A 26206-nucleotide genomic window follows, 5' to 3' on the forward strand; every position below is an offset into this window, starting at 1 on the left:
AGGTATGAATGAATCGAGAGAATCAATTAACATCACGAAAAAAAAGACAACAAGAAATTTCGACAATTTTGACTAATCAATTAATGCCTTTTAAAAAAAATTTCTTAATAAAACATGTGACGTGCATATCATAATACTTCAAACGAGAATCATATTTGCAAATTAATGTTGTTTTGTTTGTTGTGTTTATTAATTTATTAGTAACACAGAGATGACTTTAATATCCACGGGCTAGTAATAATATTCGACGTAAATTATCTCAGTTATGTAATTTTTAATGATAATTTGGTTATGCAATATCCAAATGAGTTCGCTATGCACAGCAATCATTTTGCGTGCAAAAATTTATCTGACCGGACGTGATGGATAATGGAAACATTTGCTTATCCGCATAAAAACCTTTTTAATGAACATGATATTCGACAATTGTCATCATCGTTACCAATTATACTGCTATTATTATAAAAGTCTAATATAAAACATATTTATTAATAATTTAGACAATCTCATTTAACATTATTTTGTTTATTTTATTAAGATATAGACTATGTTTAAAATTATATTATTAGAAAAAAAATTTTAAATTATATTATTAAAAAAAAAGGTCTCTCTCTCTCTCTCGCGCAACTAGATTTTAATTTTTTTTTTCGCACGTGTATATAAAATTAAAAATACTTACTCGTATCCCGACATCCTTTAAGCTCGATGCGAAGGCAAACTGTACGTCTATGCTCGGAATGCGGTAAGATCCTGATTTGGCTAGCAAAGATAGGTGGAACTAGATTGTGCGATACAACGGTGGAGGTGTCGCTGTTGCCGGCTAAGACCTGCAGATCAGTGCAATACGTATTTAATAAAACAGTAAATGTGGTGGAATAAAATTAGCGATTTTTCACGCTTCAATTGACACGAGGATCAGCCTTCCGAATGACAATATTGTCACTTTACGAAATGAGAAAGATTTTTTTTTTATTTCAGCGTTGACAAGAAGAGGATGATTTTTTTTTTCTTTTTAATCACCTGCGAATTTGATGGTGCGACTGTTATACTGAGTTGATATGATTGAAGTAATAGTAATGGACATTCACAATGAGTCTGAAAATTTTGACATTTATAGACATTTCAATTTAGAAGTCGGTTAATATGATGTTAGCGGATATATCTGAATGTGAACAATGGCGTTAGATGTCTTGAATAGAAATATACAATCGGATATCAATGACAGTTATACGTTATGTCAACGATAATGCATTCAACACATCGCGCTAAATATGAATTTTCCGATAAAATTTCGCGCCGCGAACTTTCGTTGAATAGAAAATAGTAACAAAGCATTGCAACTTTTAATAATCAATTATGCATAAAATTGTCTGCAAATATTATATTTTATCTGATTTCATTCCAATTTTATTATCGTATTATATAGAAATTTATTAAAAAGATTATTCAGCGCATATGCAACGATTATGTTATTAAATCAACTTTATTCTATATTTCACGACCAATCATATTGTGCATCAATAGCACGGTAAATTACTAACTACTGTTTTATATAATAAAATAAATGTGTTGCACAATATAAAGTATTCATCTCGAAATACAATGAAAATATAAAGATTATTCTGCTATTAAATTAAATAGCATAAATCCATTATCATTTATCTCATCGTTTATTATTATATTATTCCATACAATTATAATATATTTATAGTCATATAATATTTGTTACATACGATGAGATACTTAATAGTATTATATATTTATGTAAGACTTACAACATTGAATGCGGTACCAAACGGAGCGCGATAGAAATAATTCTACAATAGAAAGGCGCAATGTCGAAGGCAGCGATGCGTGATTCAATCTTGTGCGCGATATTCGAGGAAAGGAGAGGAAGTTCGCGCAGAGATGGGAAAAGGCAGGGCTGAAAATGTCTAGCTCTCGAAAAGGGGAAGTTGCACTTTTAGCGACGCTTAACGCCATACGTTATACGGTACGAAGACTTTACGTGCAATTCCAGCACAGGAGTAGATCGCTTATCGATTGCCGTTTCTCACTTCCCTGTTTCTCGGCTGGATCCTGCGAAGGAAGACATCGCAAAACTCGAAGGGAAGGAGGGAGGGGAGGGGAGGGGGAATATGGCGATCCGATTGATCGTAAAACAAAAGGATTTTGATATTATTGTAGAAAAAAATATATTTTGTCTAAACTTCTTTTGAGAGATAATTGATAAAAGCTTATCGATCTTTCATGTGATAATATTGAATAAAAAAAATTCTGTGTTAATTAAATTGTTAATTAAATTATAATATATATTTTGTGCAAACATTTTGATAAAATAAAATTTGAGGATACATAAACTGTGAGAATCGAACTGTTTTCGAATTTCTTAGAGAACATCTAATAAATATATAATTATCTGTCTGAAAGCATCTTGTAGTGATGTAGTATCTTAATAAAACAAGAAATTCATCATCTATTTTTGCACGTAATTTCTCTGCAAGAAGCATTAAGCCAGGATAAAAAAATTCCTCACGGTTAATTAATTGGCATAAGAAAAGTTCCATCAATTAAGCATCGTTAGGGGAGTGCCAAGTAGAGTAGTTCTAACTATGACTTTGCGAATAAGCGACTTCGCGCAACTCGAAGTCTCTCCTGTATTTCAATTGAAATAAAATTTCAATTCGACACGAGAGCACGTGAGCGCGTTCCCGATCGATTTCGCAGTTTTGTTCTACGCGCGTATCGTTTACGTAGATTTGTTTGAGTTTGTTCCAATTGAGACACAGAGTAAACTTTAAATAATCTGTACACGACAGGTTCTCAAGTGAAACGTTCTACAATCGAATGTTTGTTGCAATTAAATTCTACAATCATTTTCTTCCCTACGGCATACACTATTCAAAAAATACTTTATATAAATCTTGCACATATTTTAATTTATACAAGATGTAAAAAGAAATATATATTGGCCATAATAAAATAATTGCTTAGTAAAATAATCAAACATTAGTAAAAAAAAAATAATAATAATTGAAAGGTTGCTATAAGGATATTAAAAATTACTACCCAGGCTGCTTTTTAATAATAATCTCTTCTTATATTGATATAAAGAGCAAAACATTGTGATCGACTTTGTTTCTTAATGCCAGTTAATTAACTAAGGATCGCCAACGATAGGGAACGATAAGCTTGGCAAATTGAGCTCAACTTATTACTTGTAGAGACTATCAACAGATGTGCAAGTCTTGCCTTACCTCTAAGTTGTCCAGGCGCTTATATCGGCGCCACTCAACGAAGCCAGGACGTCGATATTCTATCGTGTAACCCTCAACATACTCCTGACCGCGACCGTGATCGTAACGGCCCTGTGTCTGCACACCGGTAACGACGTGAGCACCATGTAGATCGACTTGAAGCCATTCGTATACCCCTTTCTCTATTTGGCTTTTCGGACACCAAGCACCGCCGGCGGTTTCCTTCCGGAGTCTGTGTAAAATATTAATGTGCTCCCTAGAGATATTTCTCTCATACAGCTAACATCTGTGACTTAATTTTATAAGAATACGCGAGATTTTTTCAATAATTTTTTCTTTTTTTCTTTTAATAATAAATTTATATATTTTCATATACAGTGTTTAAAAAGTGACACCTTATAAATAAAATATTGTATTTTATAATATTTTATAATATTTTATTTAGAAATTTATAAAGAATAATTTGTAATGGATATAAACATAAACATAAAGGATGTTGGACATTTTATTTCAAAAATTAAAAAAGATAATCGTTTTATTCGCAAAATTATCATTGATCTCTTTTCGAGTATAAAAAGGTCTGCTTTTTTGCTCGATTATATCATGCAATTTTGTTGCTATCGTTTCAATTAAATCGGATAAATGGCGAGACCACGTTTTTAGGAACTTTCTTAAGAATTTCCACCTTCTGAAAAGTATACTTAAACAGTGAATTTCATGATTCACTCGCGCCCTTATTCCTTTATTCCGTTTCGTTCACGTTTTTTCTTCCTCCGTCAATTATTTACATTTGTGTTAAACGGCTCCAATAAAAGTTTGCCAGCTTCAACCACTTCTGGCCAAGTGACGTCCCGTACTTAATAACAAAGTTAACTTCGCCCTAGATCGAGAAAATTTTCGCTTTTTCCCGCCGCCTTTCATTGACGATTGACTTCCGAAGTAGCGTTTGTGCCACATTAATTCGTATTTACCGTTTACAATTTTTACATAACATAGTCTTCAATATAAAAGAATCTCACATTGTTACGGAGAAATTTTGTGTATCCGCGGTTGATAGAAATTTCATATTATTAAGTAAATTGCGCTGCTATGGAAACTTTGTACGCGTGAGGAGTGCCAACTAAGTATGAACAAAGCTCTCTATTAATATTGTAAAGCCGCGAACGGGTAGAACGTGGTATCTTCCTGTGCCATTATGTAGAATATTGAGTTATTTTTCGCTCAAGCTAAAGCTTATATTCAATGTTGCAAAACTTTGGCCGTCAACAATGAATAAACATCGCATCTGTAGTACAATTTTATTGCATTGAATTCTTTGCCGTCTCTTCTTCTTTCTCTCTCTATTCACTGACGCTATACAAAAAATATGTAACAATTGCTTTTTTTCGTCAAATTTTTTAAGAGTGCATTTTTATAGATATAAGCTCTCCTCCGAATAATTTTAAGTGTCCAAATCTTCGGGCGGTACTGATTTATCAGGTTACCCTGACGTCTGATCAATGATCGCCTTTATCACTGTTTTAATTATCCGCCGCTGAAACGTAATAATCTGGCGGAACGATCCGTTTCTCAATTTACATATCACATATGTTTTACTTAATTAGACATCATCTGTTTAATTCGCGTGTTTTTTATAATAAATTTTTATATTCTGTTCCAAGAGTTAATCGGCTGCAAAATGACATGAATCATTTATTATGTGTAGTGAATAAAAAGTTCAATTTTTTCCACCTCCTTTACTTTGCCCATATTTTCATATCAATGAAATGAGTCGATTAATTAAATGTAATATGCGTTATTTTATACGCTAAAATGTACATTTTTTAATTACGATGGGTAATTTTATTCTTAAAATAAGGTTAAAAAGTATCATTTAAATGGCTTAAATAGATTTCTGAAGTTTCGTAGAAATGTTACGCCACTCTCTATCTTCACAAAACGCGATTAGTGCTTTTCTTAACCGGATTGCGCGTTTGATAGTCGCAGGCGCATTAGGCATGTAACTTGAAGGAAATTAGGTTTGAATGAGTTAAATTCCCAGTGAGGCGTTGAATCAATATCGCTATCGCTCGGGAAAGGCAAACTTTCCGGACGGATAGATGGATGGATAGATGAATGGAATCGTTGATTTACAAACAAAAACGCGCGCGATACTTTGGTAAAATATAGAGGGATAGACGCGAGGAAAGAAAGATAATGCATGGGTGCACTCGCGGATGATATTGCGTTAAACTCGATGATGGACGAAGTTGAGTTTGCCCTTCCCCGAGTGCATTACAAATATACGCATACACACTAACGTATCTTTTAACATTGAAAATGGAGATATATCACAAAAGTAATAAACTCACCGAGCATTTCGTGGTCCGACGTTCGCCACGTACGATGAGGACGCAGTGATAGCTGAATCCGGTATATCACCTGACTCCATCCCCAGGGACTGGTTGCATGATCCTGAAACATAAGGACGTTTTAATTTAATAGATGCTCTACTAATGTCGTAGATTATCTTTATTATTACATTCTCGATTCTTATGCTTTTATTTATTGTTATTTTTACTACAACTTAATTTTGCGGCATCTCTCTCGAATAATCGATGTAGAGTTATTCGCCTTACATAATTGTAATGATTTAATTCTTCCGAATGGATTAAATCTGGTGCAACGGATGCTGAAATCAGTTTTAATCAATAGACAGAGTTTTTTGTTATTATTTCTATTTGCGTTCCTCTGAGTACACGAAAATTCTCTTGATCGAAAAGTTTGGAAATTATCGCTCAAGAATGTTCATTTACAAAAATTATATGTTGATTAAAAAAATGTAAAAATTGTAAACGAGTTAAAATGCAAATAGCGTTCTTTTACGAGTAAAAATTTTTTAAGACTCTCCTCATATTCCATAAAAATGATGATGCTTTGCTCGACAAGCTTTTTAAAGCAATTAAAAGAAACAATAGGGCGTGATATCGCTATTGCGCTAGCAGGGAGCACTCTTTAAAGTGCATTCACGGGAATCACGGACGTAAACAGCAATTACGACATCATCGTCGTTGCAATCGTCGTTCGCGAAGTTGGGATAAGTGGCAAATGGCTGGAAGCCCCGAGGCGCATCGCCGCCGGGGTATTATCCAATCACTATACTTATTAGTCTTTCAGCGATCTCATTCACGTTTCAATTCGCGTTACGTTTACTGTCATTCGGTTGTAATCTTTCCATTAAAGTTTTCGTTAGGCAACAAAAAGCTGTGGCGCGAATGAAAGTCCGCGATAGGAAGACTTCATACTGTCGCGCGAGGATCAATCGCCCTGAATAAATTTGCTCTACGAGATCGAACGACGATCCGTTATCCTGCGATTTTATTTACAATTAAGAAAAGATCAAGTTTACAGATTAAATTGCCAACTGGTTTGACATTTTTCTCTCAACCCTCCCGCCCTCTCCCCCCCTCGTTTTCTCGTCGAGTAGAAAAAAAAAGAGTACGCATCTCATCTCGTTGTCATATCAATTACAATTCCCTTTTTTTTATCCTTTTAGAATGGATAGAATGAATATCAGAAAATGTTAGTGATTTATTTATAGTGAATAAGAATAGCGAGTGATTTGAGAGAAGCGGAGGAAAAACACTGGCGGAGAGAAACGTATCTTCCGGTTCTCAAATCAGCGAGCAGGAAGAATCGTTCGCTCGTACGAGCCTGTTTTTATTGATCTGAGGCAGCGTACAATTGAACGTGAGTACGCGTATGGTCGATTAAATCTTTTCGCATGCCTGTCAGCTCCGCGGTTTATGTTGGTTCGGCAACCCTCTTAGAGAAATCACACGTGAAGCGAATGATCGGGCGAGAGGAGGTTTCTTCTCACGATAGTAAAGTCACAGGCACTCTCGAGTAATAAACATTGCGATTGTCGTTATCGCCGTGGCTCGTTCGAAAGTAGCCCCACGCGGCAACGATACGTCTCTCAAAATCTACTAGACGTCGTTACAACGAAATCCACTAAAAACTTCATAGATCTGTCAATGGCGAGAATCGAGAATTCGCAAGGGAAAGCTTTGCGTTGTTAGAAAAACGAAAATATCACCAAGAGAATGACAAAGGCTCGAAGCTAAAAATGTTTTTCCAAGAATTTAATCGACTAGTTTGTAAGACGATATAAGAGCATTTTAATAACATCAATTTTATTACAATTTTTATTTGCTTTTTATGTTCTTTGTGTCATAGCGCGCGTCTATTTTAATGATGTTTTATTATAAATTTTAATTATTAGTGACACACGTAATAATTGCATATATAAATGTTAAAAAAATTATTATAAAAATTCTTCATTAAAAAAATTGTGAAATATAGTTTGCGGGAAGGTATATTTATCCTAATATAAAGAAATTTAGTATAACTTTGCACTAAGTACTTAAGTTTGAATTGCCGTATTACGGTACCAACAAGGAGCTGTTTGTAACCTCCCTTGGATATCGTACATTTGAGAAACACATGGAAATCACATGGGCATTTGAACTTGGAAACGTATTCATAGAATTCTCGCGCTCTCCATCTTTCTCATCAGTTTACGCAAATATTCTTCCGCCTCGCGCTTTGTTTCGATCCACAAATAAAGCGGATAAGAGAAAAGGAACACATGTCAAATGTTCGATCGACAATAATGGGAGCCGGCGCGCTGTCTGGTCTCACAAACGGCATGAAATAACGCAAATCCCAAGAGAAGTGATACTTCGTTGCTCCCATTTATCGTCTGTATCATATTCGCGCGAGCTATGTAACGGAATAAGTATCAAAAGAGGATGACGATTTAGGAAAAAAAAAAAAAAAAAAACAGAAATCGACAAAGGCAAATGAGATCCAAGAGTTAAACGCTTCTACGATCAAAAGAATTAAAAATCAAATTACGATTTAAAAAAATTAAAAAAAGAATTGTTAATAGAATTAAGTTCAGTATTGAAATATAATTCTCGTATTGTTTGAAATATATCTAGGATATTGAGCCTCTATTAAATAAGATGCTTGAAAAGACGAAAGTTCCACACCAGCCGAGTTTTGTTCGTTAAGCTGCTTATATTTTCTAGATATAATCTCCCAGAAATTCTCCGTTTTCTATAATTCAATCTGTACTATTTGTCGGAATGCCTGCGTGTGTGTGTGTGTGTGTGTGTGTGTGTGCGCCTCCCTTGACTACAGCGCCGGTAAGTAACAGCTCTCGTACCATTGTCCAGATAGGAGAATCCTGACGCGGGGCCGGTGGTATACGAGGCGTTTCGTGGATTCATTGCGACGCATTCCACGTCGAACTATTCGTCTTGCCAGGTGGCGTGCAATTTGGCGAACCAGAGGACACGACAGCCGGAAATCCGGACACCTCGGCCGCAGTCAGCGCCGCACGAGGACACCTTCCAGGACTGGCGGATGCGCGTCTTGGCACCTCCATAGTCTCGCAACCTTAGCATGACGTGTTGGGGATAATGTAGATTGTTATACAAGTTTCGTTTAAGACGCTCATTATATTTATAATATTTCCTTGTCCATCGCGATATTTTTGCATCTTGTGTCCTTTTCTTATCGTTTTATTTATTTATTTTTTTTTTTTGATAGATATAATAGTAATATTTCCGTTCTCAGTAATTTATAGAAAAATGAAGGAAAATCTTGTCAGCAATTTATATAGGAATCATAAGAAGTAAATCTCTTGAAAGTCAGATTTTACAGACGCTATTGTCAAGCTAATCCCGTGTGTGTGTGCGTGTTAACGTTTCACAGGAATATGCTAAAACTGCGAGGTGTTCCTCTGGTCCACTTCGCTCTCTGTTATTACGAATGGAAATCCGGCTGGAAAACTTTTCTGTCGCGATGCTCTCTGCACAATCCGGCTTTCTCCGTTCTTCGGGTACGTTTGTTCGCACGGATGTTCGCAGCGTACGGTGACCGATGGGTCTCGTTTTTGCACGACTATTTCTCCAGTTTGTCCCTGTTTGAAATAAGAATTCCGGATTGGGGAGTCTCGATGTTACCTGTTCGAACTCAACTATGCTGGGGGAAGCAAAATCTTCCTTTTTCTCTTTCGATCTCTCTCTCTCTCTCTCTCCCCTCTATCTCTTTTCTTGCTTGTTTCTTTCTGATTCTCAATTCGTTCGGACTCCCCGATGGGAGTACGTCAGGTGTCCCGTCTATAATCCTGCGAACTAAGCACGAAGGCAACTGCAGGGCTAGTTGATCCTTTGCCAATAGCATGGCCATGTTTTTCCGAACCGCACTTGACCCGTCTTCCATTTTTAGGAGTTATCGATTCCTGCTTATAGTGAACGACCGAAGGCCATGAATTATCAGGGATCAATGCGATAAAAAGCGAGGATTTGCCAAACGATTTTCTAAAAGCCTCATTTCATCGCTTTCATGAAAACACTGTTAACGAAGATAGAACGTTCGATGCAACGTTACCGATTCTATTTGCATGCAAAATTCCGGATTATTACAAGATAATTACTAATCAGCTTCGTCGGCTCGTTATCGCGTAGTCCGAGGCGCAATTCGAAAATCGTGTTAGCGGTGTACGTCGATGGACTAGACGATCATTCGTCCATTATCATCGCGCATACACGCTCGCTCTCGTCCCGGTGCGCGTCCCGGGATTACAATACCAAATGATAGCCATCAGAAATGCACGACAGAACTTCGCAACAGCCCCTTCGCTCGTCGTAGCGGCTCTCGGATTTACGTGCCGTGGGATACGTAGATCGTCATCTGCGTGAGTGTGTGTTCGCCACGACGTTAACACGAGACACGTTCGCGTTTCCAGGAGCGAGCCACCCCCTCTTTCTATCGCCGGCAATTCGGCGAGAAGACAGGTACTGCGTGGCACTGCGTGGCTGAGAAGGGTGGTCCCGGCTTTCAAAAACGCATATATATAGATGTGTGAATATAATAATACACACACACACACAATCCACGTATTTATACTATACGTGGACACGCTGATCGCCCACTCACCGATGTCGCGGGACCACGCTATTCGGAGAACCATCACGCCACTAGGCTATATTTTACCTCGTAAATGGATGTGTCTAGCCGAACGTGAATTTCTTATATCAACTGTGCCGATACTCGGTGATATCGATGAATAGGATGGGCGAGCGCGGGAGCGTGTATCCGTACAGCTCGCGGATATGTAAGCATCCGGTTCGTCAGGATTTTTATTATACCGCGTAGATATGCGCTCTCTACGCTTTTTCATGTATGAAATATCACATGTATCCCGTTACGCACGAGCAGCGATTTTGCGGAATTTGCCTTTATTACATTCTCCACTATTTTTTGTTTATTTTTCGTTGGATTATTATTGCATTTACGTACACGATTCAGAAGCCAGTGATGTCAGCGCGGTGAATAATTGTAACCGAGTTAAAATGCGTGGGATGCAGTAAAGCGAATAAACAATCACGGATCATATAATATTAAATAATAAGTTGAAGTTTTTTTTTTTTTTTTTAATATGATAATGTATATAATTATGCAGTATACATTAAAATTTTTATATTATCAAATAACTTTCTTTTGTAATAATTTTTTGTATTATCAAATAACTTTTTTTATTATCAAAAGATTTATGTTCACAAATGTAAAGTGTATAGCTTAATATTTGTAATGCTTTTTCAAATATGCATATCTTTAACGACTAACGAATTTTCTGTTAAGAGCCTAGGACTGAAAGGTAGTAAGGTGCATTTTAATATGTCACGGAGTTAGTCGCGAAATTGTTCTCGGCCACTTTGCCAGAATATTAAGACTAGGAGTCTGTGCCATGGTGACTTCTCAGGCGTCCATCGTAATGGCGTGTTTATTGTAACGAGCGAGTTGGAAGAACGTCATAAAGTTAAAGACCAAATGTCTGCCTCTGTATTACAGGGAAACTGCAATAGAATTCCAGGCGATGTGGCTGCATAGCAATTCCAAATTAGTTTTTGGCTGGGCAGTTAAGTTTAAGATGATATTAACTCAGGATATTTGTTATTGTGTCATTTGCACTTGATTCTGTTTCTTTTTTTTTTTGTAAAAAATATCTTGGTAATATGTTTGTTGTAGATATACGTTATTTTCGAATAGATGATGCTACTGTTTATGTATTTGTGGAATTTCATGTTTTTGATCTACGGACAAAGAAGAGTAAATTTTTTTTTAAACAATTTAAAAAATTGAAAAAAATTAAAAATAGAAAATTTTAAGAAATTATTAAGTGAAAATAAAAAAAAAAAAATTAATTTGATATATTTTAACTCTTATTTATCTCTCCAAAAGGAGAACCGTGTAAATAAACAAAATACAAAATTGTGATAGACGTATGATATTACTTTAATGCAGTTAAAAATATCTTTGTGAATAAAATATCTTGCTTTTATATGAAGTGATATTTTTTAACTATTAACTCTACATATATGCGTTGATATAATGCAATTAGCAATTATTTTATCGCGTACTTTTTCGCTACTCGATGCTTTCCAATCTCACGCACTGTTTCCAGTCGACGGAGCCTGTATCTATCGTACGATATCATATCGCATCGCTCGAACACGAGGAATAGGAGCGCGAATTTACGTGCTACGTGTTCCGCACATCATAAATTGTAAAGTTACGAAATGGACGTATAGCTCGCTCTCGGAGAATGCCGTAAAGCTTTCGCAGCTCGGCGTTGGAAAGTATGCGCGCGATGCTACGAATTTTTAAACGCTACCACAAATCTGAATTACAGTTAACATGAGAGAAAAGGCTCCGCGCATGACCTCTGAAGACAAAAATTCGTAAGACGTAGTGTGTGTGTTACAGCAGATAATACAGGAGAAACAATTGCGCACAATACAACAAGATTTACAATTCAATGATTTTCATTGATAAGAAGGGCCAGCGTTATCTCTTTGCCAAGCTTTAGAATAAACCTTTTTCGATTTAGGTGAGCTGGTGATTTTGTTTAAGCACGCATGCCATATTTCTCATCTTCCCCTCTTTGCGCGTGATAAGAAAAATAATCCGCCATATAATAGCACAATGAAACGGCAAACATTTTTTACAACGGAATCTCAGGCGAGAGGAACTCATATCGCCGACACGTAGTGGAAAGATTCCTTCAATCTATATGGCGAAATTCTATTAGCTAGAGCACATAAAGTCTGAAAGAAGATAACGTTATCTTGTGTGCACGTTGAGTAAAAGGGCAAATTTACAAATCATATAATTACATTTGGCCAAACACTCCAAGAATTTTCGTTTCGTATTTAACTAATTAATTAAATATATTTACATACATGCCATCTCTTATTACTAGTTTTAGTCCTTTGGAATATATTTCCTTTGCTTCGCTTCGCTGCTTAAATGTTATTAAATTATTAACAAATCTAACGTTTCTCATCATATTTTCTCTAGTGCCGAGAACGACGAAGCCACCACGATCTAATTCTGCGCTGTTTATTTTGACGTTAAAAGAGTCACGATCGAAGAGTGACAGATTTTCTATCGTGCACTTTAATTAGCGGCAGCGGATGAAATCAGTAGCCAGGAAAATAACGGACGTTGGGAGAGTTTGTGAACTCAACAGGCATCAACGTGCTGATTACAAAACAACGAGAGGCGGATGTGCGTGGCGTATAAATACCTTTGCTAGAAATGAAAGGTCCTGGAAAGTGCAAAGGCAATGAGATTTTCGCATATTAATTTGACATATTCGAGTAATCGCGCGTAAAACTTTAGAACGCGAAGGATTTACAAATAAATGTTTTAAAATGAGAAAAATGATATTTTTTAGACGGTGGCAGAAAGTGTTTTGAGAAGAAGAGGAAGAAATTGAAAGAGGCAAGGAAAATGGGATATAGATAAGAATTATCTTCAGGTGGTTGCTCTTGTAAAGGACTTAACGTGTATGATGGGTCGCGAAATTGACGCGTCCCTTACGAACTGCTATTGAAAAATCTGACGAGGAGAGATCGATCATCGAAAAAGTAAGGAACATAAACGAGATATTCTTCCATCTACCATATTGGTTATTGTGAGATTAAAACATCCACATAATAATTATATTTAAATCTTAACATTTTTTCTATTACTTTTTTCAATTACAATTATTAATTTACTTATTATTTAATAAAATAAGACTTTTCTCTCCCTCTCTCTAATATATATTAATTACAATATATTTAATCAAACATTCTTTTCGTATTCATGTATGTGATTTATTTTTCTATTTAAAGACAATATTGTTGACGCAATATTCTCGCATAGCGTACTTATCTACGTTTCGCGCACAAGACATGGCATAGAATATGAATATTCCGTAAAGTGAGAAAGGGAAGGCGTTTATGCGCGCTGTCGGGCGGCTCGAAGCCCCAAGATTGTTGGCCGGGAATAAGAACGGAATAGGATGAGAGTTAACGTGCACGACGGTTCGTAGGATTGACGTGTTCCTTATAAACCAGAAGGGCGAGGCGAAGATAGCGCAACGGAGGAGGTACCATCAGACGCGCGAGGGTGAAGGAGGAGGATGAGAACGACGGGCGAGCGGGTGAATGGAAAGGATGACGCGCGGAGGAGGAAGACGGGGATAAGGTAGGAAGGCACGTCGCGGCGTCTGCACGCCGTGGAAGCCCCGATTGTTCTCCGCAACCGACTCTGTCTCATTACTTCGAATTGGCTAGCCGTAGACAATGCCAGCGGGTAATACGATTATCCGCAAGATGGTTTTCAGCGGCCACCCCTTCGCTTCCATCGCCCCTTTCCCCTCCCCTTTTCCCCGACGTTCTTTCGCGCTCTTACATTCCATCCCTTATGTATAAACCCTTTTTCCGAAGCGTGTTCGGAAAATCGGGACCGCGGGACATACGAGATTGAAAGAGGAGGCGGGCGAGGTGACTCTAAAGAGACGACGGACCGACACGTGCATTTTCTCGTCTTATCTCGACTCTGGAGATAAAAGTCGAAGATTAACCACCTATACGCGCACGGCTTCGAAGTCGATGATTCGACGATGGTTTTCGGAAGCGCTTTGAGTGGAGGGGAGAAGGGACGAAATGCCTTTCTCCCCAACGCAACAAAAATGGAACAGCTTTTCTAAACCGTATTCCGCGGAACTCTCCCGTTGCACTTCGCTCGAATATTTCACCGCTCTCTCTGATCTTATATCAAGGATTCGCTATACGCCGAGCTCTGCTCCGTTCGAGCATGTTATGCGTGTCTGGTATTCAAGGGGGGTAATTCGGTGCGACCGGATCGAATCTACATTCGACATTTGGCTTCGAAATCTTTGGCTAATAAAAAGTTGAAACGTCTTTCCGAGAGAAATTACGTAAATATTATTCCCCGCGTTACGGAAAATTCTTTTTTGTACCCTGTGATATTTCTACATCGCAATTTTGTAAGAGTGCTCTTATTTGATTTATTATTTACATTAGTCTATTGTGTTTTTTAATAGAAATGAACCTTGTTGCCAAGGATGGTTTGCCAGCTTGAAATTTTCATCATAGATATTTTTGTCAGATAATGCAAACGGTATTTTTTGATGCATGAAAAACGCGAGTTACTTTAATACAATGAACACATTTACTCTCTTTCTCTCTCTCTCTCTCTCTCTCTCTCTCTCTCTCTCTCTCTCTCGCATATAAACGTAAAAAGATGTTTAATATTTCAACAGATTTCAAAGACGAACTCGGTCAAATCTCGTTTTAAAACATGAGTTCATCCCTTTTTTTTTTTTATTTGTAAATATGCCACTGTAACTCGGCTTTCATCGTGTCGCTCATTTGAATTCCCTTTTTCAAGTTGCTTCGCTTAAGAAAGAGCTGTCGAGCGCGTTAAACAAAGATTAGATGAGAAAAAATTGGACGACGAAAAGAGAACGAAGATGAGCTGGAAAGACAATGAGCTACTATAAAGGTGACGTTTTCATTCATCTGCGTAGAAATGAAAATCGAAGATTGACCTACAGTTAATAAAGAATGTCGTTTCTCTACAAAAAGAATCGATTTTGCATTGGAGAAGCAACAAAATTATTTATAATAAATTTATTTTAACATAATAAATATTTTTAAACATTACATCCTACTGCACGAGAAATTTGCGCCCCAGAATTTTTTACACACATATAATTTATTATATTTCTGGAAATTTTCAAAATAAATAATATGGAATAATCCATAAGAGTATATTGTTATATTTCAAACGTGATTAATATTTTTTTTTTCTTTCGTTACCGTTATTTTGCGGTTTATTAAAATGCATACAATACTGTAAAAAATTTTAATGTACATTTCTATATTGTAGACAAAATATAACAAATCGAATTATGTGCCTAAATATAAAAATTCTAATAATAGTATAAGAATAAAAGTAGACAAAATTATTATGTTTATAAGGATAGAATTTTAAAGTTAAGAAATGATATTATTCTTTTTGCTAAAAGAAGCCATGGAATGTACTTAATATTATTTATTTTTCTGGCATTATATAATTAATTCTTAAAATTTCTAATATTAAATGTGTGTAAATAAATGTTAATAAATTTAAAAATTCCAAAATGTTAGAAATACACACGTTTGATATTTTTTCTCCATTTCTCTTGAAACGCAAACCATAAGCACACTTCTATATTTTGGAATAATTTTCGAGGCTGTATTTTTGTTTGAAATCCGGATCGGGATTTTAAATGTGGCATTACGGATTCTCTTTCCAATATAACTTTGAAAAGGAAGGTTGATTTATTATTAGCAGTAAACAAAGTTGAATATAAGTAACTATAAATAAAGATACGACCGACTAAAAAGACAATGAGCTACATTTGTGGGCAAGCTTTATTTTATTTCCGGAAGGATAAGATCTTAAGATATTAACTGGCGACGCGACTTAGACTTGGACAAGACATTTCCACTTCACTGTGGATTTTCATTCTCGGGAAAAACTGTTCTGCATTTCAAATCTGAGGAAAGTCAGGTTGCTTCTTCACAGATGGTCGATCCAGCTAAGCGATGGTGGGAGAACAGAGAATGGGAACATTCAGACAAACAGAAACTGAAAAAACAATTTTATATATACATCGATTTATCATAAGGTCGATTATATCATAAGATATATTTCTTGTCGCATTAAAATATTATTTATATTAAAACATTACTTTTATTTTTTAAATAAAAAATAAAATATTAAATTTAAATCTTAAATTTGATTATTACTCGTTTGACTTTCTCCGCACGGTTGATTCAATTTTCTCAGTGATATGAAAGATTGATAATGAAGAAGCAACGTTACACGTATAAAAAAATCCAAAATTAACCGACGACAATACGATTTCGGATTTAGCTGGGAATGCTTGAAGCTCTTCTGCATTTCAAATTGAAAGGTTAGGCGGAAGAATCGTCTAGTGGAAAATGGGAAAAAGGGATATCGAGCGCGATATCAAGCTAAACGGGGTGACGTGAGAAAGTAAGAAGAGCTGTGAGAAGAAGAATAGGAATTTTACTCGAAGCGTCAAAATCATCGCCAAGGTGTAATGAATTTGATCCACCGGCAATGACGCGATAGGTGGCAAGAAAAAATTGGATTTTGATTGAAAGAAAGTACAGGGAACACAAAATTACAGTATCAATCATTTCACTCGTCTTGATCAACAATTTCTGTGATTATTAAATTATATTTGATTATTCGACGATTAAATGGTTTTCCAATCAGTCTGTACGATATGATTATGCATATATAAAAAATGAATGGTCATGCTAGATATTATATATACAAATACAATTTCTCTGTTATAATTTCTGCTACAATAAAATCAATTATATAAATATTACAAAAGCCAATAATAGTTATTAACGAGAAGTATTAATTTATGAAATATTGCATTTGTTGCTTTAATAATATAATATAATAAAAAGTTAATAATTATAATACTGAATAGAATATTGAAAGAGAACCGTTTATTAATAAAGGAATATGTAAAATGTTTTTTAGCATTTTAAATAGAATATTAATATTAAACATTAAAAAGCAATACGATTATTTTTATGCTTTTAATGTAACATTGTTTAATATTGCAATAAAATTTTGCGATAAAAGCTATGTAATAAAATTCTGCAATTTTTTTCAAACTTAATGAACATATTACGTAAAATATGCTTATTGCATATGAAGAGAAAAACTTAAGGGACAAACTAATTTATAATTTTTGCTCGTGTACTGATAACATTCATTGTGATGGACTTCCCAAGTTAAGCAAATTGTCACCGAGTGCTATATCTATATAGATAGGTCATGTAAGTAATGCGAGCGATGCCGAAATCATTACCAAGTCAAATATTGAACTTGGCTAATTTGTTATCGGCGAGAAAGTAGAACGACGTGTAGAAATCTCCCTTGCCGGCAAATTCGCCCTAGTTACTCAAGTTATAACGTTGTTAAACGCCTCTGGTCGACTTATGAGAGCTGGTCCGACCGAAGAAAATATATAGATCACCCTCGAACGGATTCTCGTGCATGAAAACAGACGTTTAGAATAATAAAGGGTTTTTTTTTTTTTTTCGGAAGTACTTTAGAACAAAGTTTAGACGATCATGCTGAAAGTATTAAATCGAAGAAAAGTGTAATCTAAAGAAGTTTAGAAGAAAATTGTCTAATTTTTCTGATAACCGTTTTGGTTCTTTATCCTGCAAAGAATATTTTTACTATAAATTATTTTACAAGTTTATTGTGGATTAAATAATATGAGTTCTTAATTTTAATTTTCTAAATTTATCATTGGGTTTACTATCTCGCAGATGAGAGCAAAAAATATCAGACGCGAATCCCTCAACTAGATGTAGAGATTAGAAACCTTTCATTTATTCTTACGATTAAATTACTTAGACTCTCTAATATCTCATTAATATTATACATCTACACTACAATTTATGTAGACATTATTATTATACATATTTTAGAAAAAAACAGGCTTTCTGCAATAACGCACGTGCATGTGCAACCGATGCACGTACTTTCAATGCAAGGTGCAAACTGAAATGATTTGCTGCTCGTGGATAAAGAAAGTCTTTGTGCATCTTTAGTAGTCGCTAAGAGCTCACCGGACACCTTTTAGAGAATCTCCACTACGACAGTCGTGAAACTATCGTTCGTCCAAAGGACGGAAGAACAGAGAGCAGAGATCCTCGAAACTGTCTCGAGACGGCGACGCTAGCACTTATCGTTGTGTAACTGTTTGCCCAACCACGTAGACAGACCATTTACCATAACGAGGGAAACGCCAGTAGAACCTGGTACCGGCAAAAGCTTGTAACAATGGTCGCCCGCTTGCTCTTCCCTTTGCCCTCCAATCCTTCCACAGTCCTGAATAACCTTCCTTCTTATATCCGCCTTGCAATCCGCCTTTTAACGTTCTTCTTCGTTTTTTTTTTTATTTTTTTGAGATTTTATTTCTGCCAACTTGACGCTTGGCGAGAGTTTCATAATGATGTTACAACTTTTAACGAATCACTATTGTGTGATTTTTTTTTTTTTTATTGATAGACAGATCGTTCATTATTACGAAACGCATTTTTAAGCTAAATGAAATTGTTTTAATAGAAAAAAAGAAAGAGAAACATCTTTAAATCGTGGTCAGAGCATTTGTGTCAACAGCGTTCCACGCGTTAGGTGGTGTTCCTCGTCGTTTCCTCTACTTCCACGACCTTTCGTCCATTAAGTTGTCTCTCGAGGAAGTCGTTACCACAAGGAAGGTGTAAGAGTAATGGCGCCGACCTTTTGCAAAATATGACATAGTCGTATATGTAACGATATGACGCAACTGTACATACACTTTTCATATTTAATATGGTATAAAGTCGGGATTATATTCGATTAATAAACATTCAAAAGGTATTGCAAGATGGCTTGCAAAAATGAATTATTCAAATAGTCGAGAATTCTAAAGGAAAGAGGTGAATTTTTAACGCTCGAGTGCGAATGCAAAAGTTCTCATATATATAAACTCGTGTATTGCACTGTAAAGGCGATATTTTAGGCACATATATCATCGCACATCGTATTACAGCCAAGAGGAGATGGAGACACGGCTCCTTTATTGCAAGCCTCGCGGAAACATCAATAATCTCGGCAACTTCTTAAGCGGCTTGAACGTTCTTTCGAAAACCATAGCGCTTTATACGCCGATAATCGATTGTGGAAGAAAGAGTTTCGTTGGGAATTCCAGCAACTTTCGCACCACAAAAAAGACACTCCCTTCAAATATTTCAACGAATCGTTGCAAATCAACGATCGTCTTTGATCAAAATCACTCGAGCGTACACAGATTCTCAGATATATACTCCGCAAAGCTTTCCGATTTAAACTTCTCTTCGATATTTCTAGCGCGTTTGATATTTGTTTGACTCTGTTTGCGCTTTCATAAAATTTCATTTAAATAAAGATTTTTTTTGATTTTATTATTCTAAAGTTAAAATATAAAATTCGTTTGTACATTTCCGTCCATATGATTATATAATGTCAAATTTTGCATAAAATAAATTGACTTTATATATATATATATTAAATATTATATTTTGTTACATATATATATATAATTTTATTACATATATAAGAGTGATATATTATTTAAAATATTATTTAAAATAATGTAAAAAAATGCAATTTAGATCAAATGAAATGAATAAAATGGCAATGTAACATGTTAATCTGCCTAATATTATTTATTAAAAATGAATATAGAAAATTAAAACATTATCCTATAATTATTTTTATTAAAATTTTTATTAATAATTATTTTTATTTTATTAATTATTTTTTATTAATTGCGATGCAACTTTCATCAAACCAAAATATAATAGATAACTTTATATAGTGCTTTATGTAATTAATATTTCTTATGAACATAGTGACATAACATAAAATCGATACGCGCTAACTTTTTGATCAATTTGCCGAGATGCAAAAGGCTTATATTGCTCGAGGTGAGAGGGCTGTGAGAGGGCTGTTTTCCGAGGGCGACGCGCTCCTCTGAGCGCAAAATCGCTGCTCTTCCTTCGCCGGTGACCCCCGTAGTAGGGATGAAGGAATCGAAGGAGAAAAGGAGGCGATGGAGGGATCCTTCCGCGGGATGCAATTTATTCTGTCGCATTAGATTCAAAATAATTGATCCCCCGGGCGGATGGAGAATAGCGAGTCATTACTTCAGAGTGATAGCACCCCCATCGCAGTGCAGGCCGAGGAGGAAAATAAAAACTCGGAAATCACCTGCTCCCGATGAAAAATTTGACAGCCGAGAAGGAGCGAGCTAAGGGGATAGGGAGAAAGCCGCCGGGCGCGGTATACCCAAGTAAGGATAGCACCTCTCTCTGCAGAATGGGCTTTCCGCAGCTGCAACAACCCAGAATTCGCCCGGAAACACATCGTTTGACTTTTCGTGCAGCTGACTGCACGCGATTCTCTTTCTCTCTTCCTCTCTTCCTCTTTGTTATTGGTCTGTCATTTCGTCCGCAAGAATTGTGCGCTAGTTTCAGCTCAAAAAATATCTTATCGATATTTCACAGCAATTCACGTTTTTTTTTTTTAATTGATGCTTGTTGCAATGTTTTTCGAAAATATCGAGTTGTATAAATAATAGAGAATTGAATGCGGAAACCAAAATAAAAATATAAATAACTCAAGCAAAAATATAAATAATAAAATAAATATTTGATTATACAAGTGAAACTTTTATTCAAAGAAAGAAATTGATGTTATCTTCATATCTTTTTACTTTGGCACATACGTCAAGTTATAATAGTTTTAAAATAATTTTATATCCTGTCTGTTTTAAGCATTTTTTTTTCATATTTGCTAAAATAGACTGTAATACTTGCGTTTTTCGTGTGCTCGCTATATATATTTTGAATAAACTGTCTTTATAAATTTTGTACTTACGTATATCGAGTGAGTAGACATTTGTAGCCGATCCAAACAGAATCAGCAACGTACATAATTTAGCGATTATCGATAAATAATCGGCCTTCATGTTCTCCGTTGAGTGAAGACTTCATGAGAGCACTCGACGAATAGCTGTAAGCATAAATAAAAAATATTTATATATTACAGCGTGTACATTGTCTTTTATTTCAGTTAGTGTCGCGCGCATGGTTGGTATTTGTTGTTGCAAAAAGGTAATGTTAGGCAAAACAGATTTCGCAAAAACCCTTGAGAATTCTAGTTCTCGCCAATCTCCGGAATCAATATTTAAAGCAGAGAAGACGGACTTGGCGCCTCGTACGAGAACGTGCTTCGGAAGTCCACGTGATATTGCCTTGCCTTCCAATTTGCTGCCATTGTTTTCAGGTCGGATAAAACCTCCGATCGCCCTTCGGTCACGTCTCTCACGAGGCGAAGCACCCCCGGAGATTTTAAAACCGCCTCTCGAAATATTTTCAGCCCAGGTGCGCCTGAGGTGGAGGCTCGAGTAAAAAGGAACTTAATCGACTTAAGAGTAAAACTACACTCGTCTATGTATTCCTTTTTCTTGGCACAATCCTGGACGGCCAGTCAGCCCTCGGTGGTTTCCGTGGTACGTGCGTCGCCTAGAGAAAACATGGAGAGACCGGCTCGAAATCGAGTCCCCGCTCAATTAGCTGAACCCCGCGTTCGCGTGTACTTTTCGATAGAGAACACAGCCCTAGGAGGAATGTGCGAATGAAAGAATAGGTAGTGGACAAATGCCAACTATGCAATAATAAATTTGTATAAAGAATTTTGTTAACAATATAAAATAAACTATAAAAATAATAAATTATAATTTAAAAACAAACTAGTGTGATATTTAAATATATGTATATCTTTTGGGCTTTAAGGAAAAATATTTTTTAAGGATGCTAATCACTTTGTATAAAACTTTCAGACGTGAGTAATATCTGTAGAAATTATTGTCTCTCTATTTCTTTTTAATATTTTTTAAAAGAATTAGAAGGAAAGGGGAGAATATTATTTTTTCATATTTATTACAATAATTGAAAGATTCTAAATTATCTAAATTATTTTATAAGAAATGAGAAATTTTATAAATATTAAAAATTTCTATATTAGAGAGATTTTTAATATTTATAAAATTTCTCATTTCTTATAAAATAATTTAGATAATTTAGAATCTTTCAATTATTGTAACAAATATGAAAAAATAATATTCTCCCCTTCCCTTCTAATTCTTTTAAAAAATATTAAAAAGAAATAGAGAGATTATTGATATCTTTGTATCGAGTAACGTAAAGATCAAACAATATGCATGGCTAATGTTATATATCATCAATCCGAAATCAGATAGGATAAGAAGAATTGTTTTGTTTTGTTTTATTGTTTTTATTTCGCTGCAAAGTTAAGCTTTAAAACTCTCGCAAGTATCACGGTCGCAGTTCATCGCTGATATAAGGAGAGAGCAATATCCTGCTAGAAACTAGACGAGAGAAGAGTAATTAGCTGCACGAAGAGTAATTGATCGCAAATAGAAGGTTCGAAACTAACTTGTTAGAGAGTGCAGCTTCCACGGCGCTGACTTCGTTTATACCATAGCTAGGTCGCAAATGTCCACGCGGAAGGAATTCACATCAATCGGCATTAATTAATCGCTTTTGCTCGGAAGCGACGTTGCGCTGTCACGCGATTTAATATCTCTCGCGGGGTAACTCCACTGGCAATTTACCCTTTAATAAATACCTCGAATTTTTTGACCTAGTGAGCACATCGAGAGAAAGCAACGTACACACACACATACAAATATACAGGATATAGACGGTGTTTTAGTTAGTTAACGTCATTCACCATCCGGACCTATGTATGCCGACCTCTCCCTGTATGTGGGTACTATATTTAACGAGCGGAAACTCGTCGAATAGTGCACAAATCCAGAGGAAGAATGAAAATAAATTTCAAACTCAGAACGGAAATAGAGCACTATACACAGGGTGGTCCCGAACGTTCCAGCCAGACTTTGAGATCTTATAGGAAATTTAGTTCTGAAGAAAAAATTTTCTATAAACATGAGTCGAAAAATGCTTTCTTAAGAAGTTATCGCTCTGAAAAACCTCTGAAATTATTTTACACATTTTTTCAAATATCATGGAAAATGTGCGTCTTTAAGCAAAAAGTACCGAAACAAAAGTTGTAGAAAATTAAATTATCTTTTATATGAGATTAAAATGATTGTAGTATGTTCCTTAGGTTTTGAGATAACCAGTTTCAAATGTACAAAAAATATTTTTTTTTGCTGTCGACATAGCTTTTTAAAGATACTCTTTATTTAAAAAATATTCTACAGTGCTATTTTAATTTAAAAAGAAGAACTACTTAATTTTTATGAAAAAAAAAAAGATTTTTCTTTTTTACTTTAATTGATTTTTCTCCAAGAAATTTATTAAGTTTCATCTTCTGTTTATTTTGTTTCTCAAAACTTATGGAACGTACTACAATCATTTTGATCTTATTTAAAAGATAATTTAATTCTCTACAACTTTTGTTTCGGTACTTTTTATTAAAAAACCGTATACTTTCCCTGATATTTGTAAAAAAACATATAAAATAATCATGATTTCAGAGGTTTTTGGGTGCAAACTGCTTAAAGAAGCATTTTTCGAATCCATGTTTATAGAAAATTTTTTGTTCAGAATTAAATTTCCTATAAGATCTCAAAGTGTGGCTGGAACCAGCCGTTCGGGACCACCCTGTATATATATATAAATGTTCTATGGCTCAAATCAATCCGCTTACTGAGAGTTGATGCAGATACGAAAGGATTTTATGTTTACAAGTATATACGCAAGCACACGTAAACAAACCACGGACGCAATCACAGCTCGTAGTCGCTGTATTTACAGATGTTTATTTATGTATTCCACTATTAGAGAAGCGGATGTTAATGATAATACGCGAGACGGAGAATTGAACGATGAAGCAATAAATATTGATATACAACAATTTTGCGCCATATTTTCCTATAAAAATTACGATAATGATGAATTTTAAAAAATATTATTTTAATAATGTATGCATATTATCTTATATTTCCATTTTATTATATATTATTTTAATAAATTATAATAAATACTGAATGTGATAGTAATATTAAATGTAAAAACTTTTTTATTACATTAATTTTCAGAAATTTTTAACTCATAACAGTATTTAATATGTGTGCGCGTGTGTGTGTTAGAATTCTGTTTTTTTCCAAAACATTCCAACACACATAAGCACGGTATTTGCGCGACGAATGCGATTAAATGATCATTTGCACGATTCAATATTGTCGTATGAAGCTTTTGCTAGTCACGAATAATTTCGCGATCGCATTTTGATAGATTGTAAATGCAATGTGACGCCACGAATCGTACAAGCCTGTGTGTTTCTTGGCGTACAAGGACATGTAGCATTGCTATCGACGCAGCGTTAATTAGTGCGCATTTGTGACCCGATGTTACCGAAATACCATTAACGGCCCTCACGCGGAGAGCGTATCGCCCTCCGTTTAGATCGCGTTTTCTGCCTGCCGCAAATAATTAGCAAACGGCCGGACCCTATATAACTTGCACGCCCCGCTATATAGCGATTTGGACATTGGAGGCGCAAATTAGGACGGCGTCTACCTAGACGCGTTTGCCGATAATTTAATTGATTATTGACGTACGCGAGCGCGCGCACACACACGTGCATCAACATCGATCTCTCGATGTGGCGCGGAGGATGTATTTGCTCTCTTACTCTCTAAGATGTAGGAGCGAAGCGACTGCTTTGTTAGAGAATTTAGATCAAAGCTGAGAATGCGCACGTAACTGTCAATAGCAGAAACTTGATAATTAAATTGCTGGCAATTTATACATGTAATGGGGCTCGCAAAGCGTACCAGACTAATTGATATACCGCTCGAACAGCCTGATTTGGTGTTAACATGTCGTAAAAATCCCGCTAATTACTTTCTAATGATTGCAATTTTCTTTCAACGCGGAAACGCGGAAATTAATATGATTAATTTAAAGGAAAATCAAACGGATATTTTTCGCGAATAAAGTGCGGGAAAATATTTGCAATTGCAGACATTTCTCAAAAAATCAACAATTTTGTAAAAAATTAATCCTTTAACCGATCCTCACTAAATGTAATATCAACCATCTTTGTATTATGTTCTATCTATGGAAAAAAAGAATTAATTTAAAATTTGCAAAAGTTAGAGCGTGTACAAATATTTCTTAAAAAATTCAAAATTTTATAAAAAATTAATTCTGTCACCGATCAAATGCAATATTAATTTAATCTTTAATGATACTCTATTCATTTAAAAAAATTTAGTTTGATATCTTAAAAATTGTGGAAGTTAGAGGTTGTACAGTGTACATACATACATACATACATGCATACAGACATTAAAAAAAAATAAAATTTTTTGATGTTTTGGTTACATTTTAAATACATTGGCATAAAAAAACTGGACAAATTTTGTTAAAACTGGACAAATTTTGTTAAAACTGGACAAAAACAAAAAGTTTCCTCTATAAAAAAGCAATATAGAAATTGTAAAAATATATATATTTATAAATTATAATATAAAAATTGAAAACGTAAAATATATAAAAATTTTTTATACGCTGAAAGCTATTTACACTTGTTTATTATAGCTAATAAAATAAATAGAAATTGATTGAGCAAAATGACATTCTCGTGTATATATAGCAATTATTATATTCGGTATACTATTACATTTAGTTTATTGCGGTATAATTAGCTTTATAATGATTGTGTCTAATCCGCATATAAGCAATTAGTATTCTAATGTTAATTTACGTATTGATGTGATGCCAAAATTGTGTTTATCTGTGAGTGATTAGTTAATTTTAAATTAGCCCGCTTGATGTTTAAATTAACCCGCTTGATGTTTGCTAATATACACCTCATTCGTACTATCGGTTATACACATACGCACATCT

The 26206-nt window shown here is 35.1% G+C and overlaps 1 protein-coding gene across 1 annotated transcript in view; it reads right to left on the reverse strand.

Annotated features, from left to right (window-relative positions):
- Window positions 1-26206, reverse strand: part of LOC126853359 (discoidin domain-containing receptor 2-like) — a 73206-nt gene that overhangs the window by 15178 nt on the left and 31822 nt on the right. The window contains exons 2-5 of the mRNA XM_050599011.1: window positions 21177-21311; window positions 5609-5711; window positions 3258-3489; window positions 680-827 (exon numbers count right to left, since the gene is read on the reverse strand). Coding sequence (XP_050454968.1) covers window positions 680-827; window positions 3258-3489; window positions 5609-5711; window positions 21177-21267 — 574 coding nt within the window. The 5' untranslated portion in view covers window positions 21268-21311. The remainder of the gene's footprint in view (window positions 1-679; window positions 828-3257; window positions 3490-5608; window positions 5712-21176; window positions 21312-26206) is intronic.

Source organism: Cataglyphis hispanica, chromosome 12 (genome assembly GCF_021464435.1).
Source record: "Cataglyphis hispanica isolate Lineage 1 chromosome 12, ULB_Chis1_1.0, whole genome shotgun sequence".
Lineage (NCBI taxonomy): Eukaryota > Metazoa > Arthropoda > Insecta > Hymenoptera > Formicidae > Cataglyphis > Cataglyphis hispanica.